Source organism: Arachis ipaensis, chromosome B10 (genome assembly GCF_000816755.2).
Source record: "Arachis ipaensis cultivar K30076 chromosome B10, Araip1.1, whole genome shotgun sequence".
In the NCBI taxonomy this organism is placed as follows: Eukaryota; Viridiplantae; Streptophyta; class Magnoliopsida; order Fabales; family Fabaceae; genus Arachis; species Arachis ipaensis.
In genome coordinates, this window is record NC_029794.2 from 84,611,414 (window position 1) to 84,613,044 (window position 1,631).

The window sequence follows — 1,631 nt, forward strand, 5'->3', positions numbered from 1 at the left end:
ATAAAAAATATATAAACTAAAATTTTACATATATAACATCTTTCGAAATAAAATACCGGTCATGTTTGAAAAGGCGGCTACCATGGACTAAATTATCACTCAGGTCAATGTTTTCCCACTCTCACTCTTACTCTTTCTTACCACAACCTCCCTCTCTCGGTCCGCTTTCTCTCTATATATATTAACCTCTTCACATTCCAACCGACATCCGCTTTTTTCTCTCACATCCACGTGGAAGTCGTGGTTCCGATGGCTGCTCCTCCTCCTACAGTGGCGGCGGAATTCAACTTCGAAAGCAACTGCTCCTCCCCTTACATAACCGCCCCTTCAAGCCCTCAACGCTTCGGCAACTTCTTCTTCAGCGCTCCCACAAGCCCCACCAGAATCTCCACCTTCATCAACAATAATATTCCTTCTTCTTCTTCTCTTATTCACGACCACCATCAACATGAACATGAATTTCAATTCGATTTCAGCGGCCACCTCCAACCACCTTCCCTCTCCGCTGACGAACTCTTCGATGGCGGAAAGATCCGCCCCTTTGAGCCACAATCCGGACTCATCGCTTCGAGTAGCAAACCGCTTTCTGGGCACCGCAAGAGCGAAAGCTTCGATCCTGCAACTGCCGCCATGGAAGACGAAGATCAAAAACCACCAACGCGAGGAAGAGAGAAGAGAGCTTTCTCTGGTAGAAAAGGAAGTAGATCACTATCTCCATTAAGAGTCTCAGACATCATCAACAACAATAACAGCAACGAAGAAAGAGCAGTTCCTTCTTCTTCATCATCATCATCATCAAGAAACAACACAAAAGCTTCATATGCATCGTTCTTATCTTCAATCTCATTCGCGAGAGGGTACCGAAAATGGAGGCTGAAGGATTTTCTTCTCTTCAGGAGCGCCTCGGAAGGAAGAGCCACCGATAAAGACCCTCTGAGAAGGAAGTACGAGGTTTTCTCCAAGAAAGCCTCCGCCGTGGACGATGACGTCAGAAACTCCAGTTTCCGGTCCAGCGACGGTTCGGTTTCGAAACGGAGAGGACCGGTTTCGGCCCACGAGATTCATTACACAGCAAACCGGGCCGCCTCTGAGGAGATGAAGAAGAGGACTCTCTTGCCTTATAAGACTGGCTTGTTAGGCTGCTTGGGCTTCAATCCAACTGGCATGCATGAAATTTCTAGAGGAATTGGATCTTTCACACGTTCCTAAATTGTTTCTTCAATCTTATTATTCAAATAACATTCTCTTTCTTTTTCTTTTCTTCCCTTTTTGCCCCCTTGTCATGCAATTTGGTCCTTGTGGTGGTTTAATTTTTGAGTAAACGTCTTTTCTTGTTTATGATTATTTGTCTGAAGATAAAACGTTCTTTTACCGGAGAGTAGATCCTCTCCAATGAAAAAAAAAAGAATGGTATGATTTGGGGGTTATAATCTATTTGAAATTTTCGAATTATAAAATAGGACTTTGTTGTTGGGGAAAATATTCAGAGACTAAAAAGGTCATTTATTTTTAAGTTTTTTAATTCTGAGTTCATGTTTTGTCTTTGCTATTTACAAGAGGCTTAAATTTGTATGCAAATAATTTCTCAGAAAAACGATCCTTGTAATTGTGGTACCCCCATTTCACACGGA

The 1,631-nt window shown here is 42.7% G+C and overlaps 1 protein-coding gene across 1 annotated transcript; it reads left to right on the forward strand.

The window, feature by feature from the left end:
- On the forward strand, positions 50-1,336 carry LOC107624431. Its single transcript, XM_016326920.2, has one exon. The coding sequence runs from the start codon at positions 250-252 to the stop codon at positions 1,207-1,209; it is 960 nt and encodes a 319-aa protein (XP_016182406.1). The 5' UTR covers positions 50-249; the 3' UTR covers positions 1,210-1,336.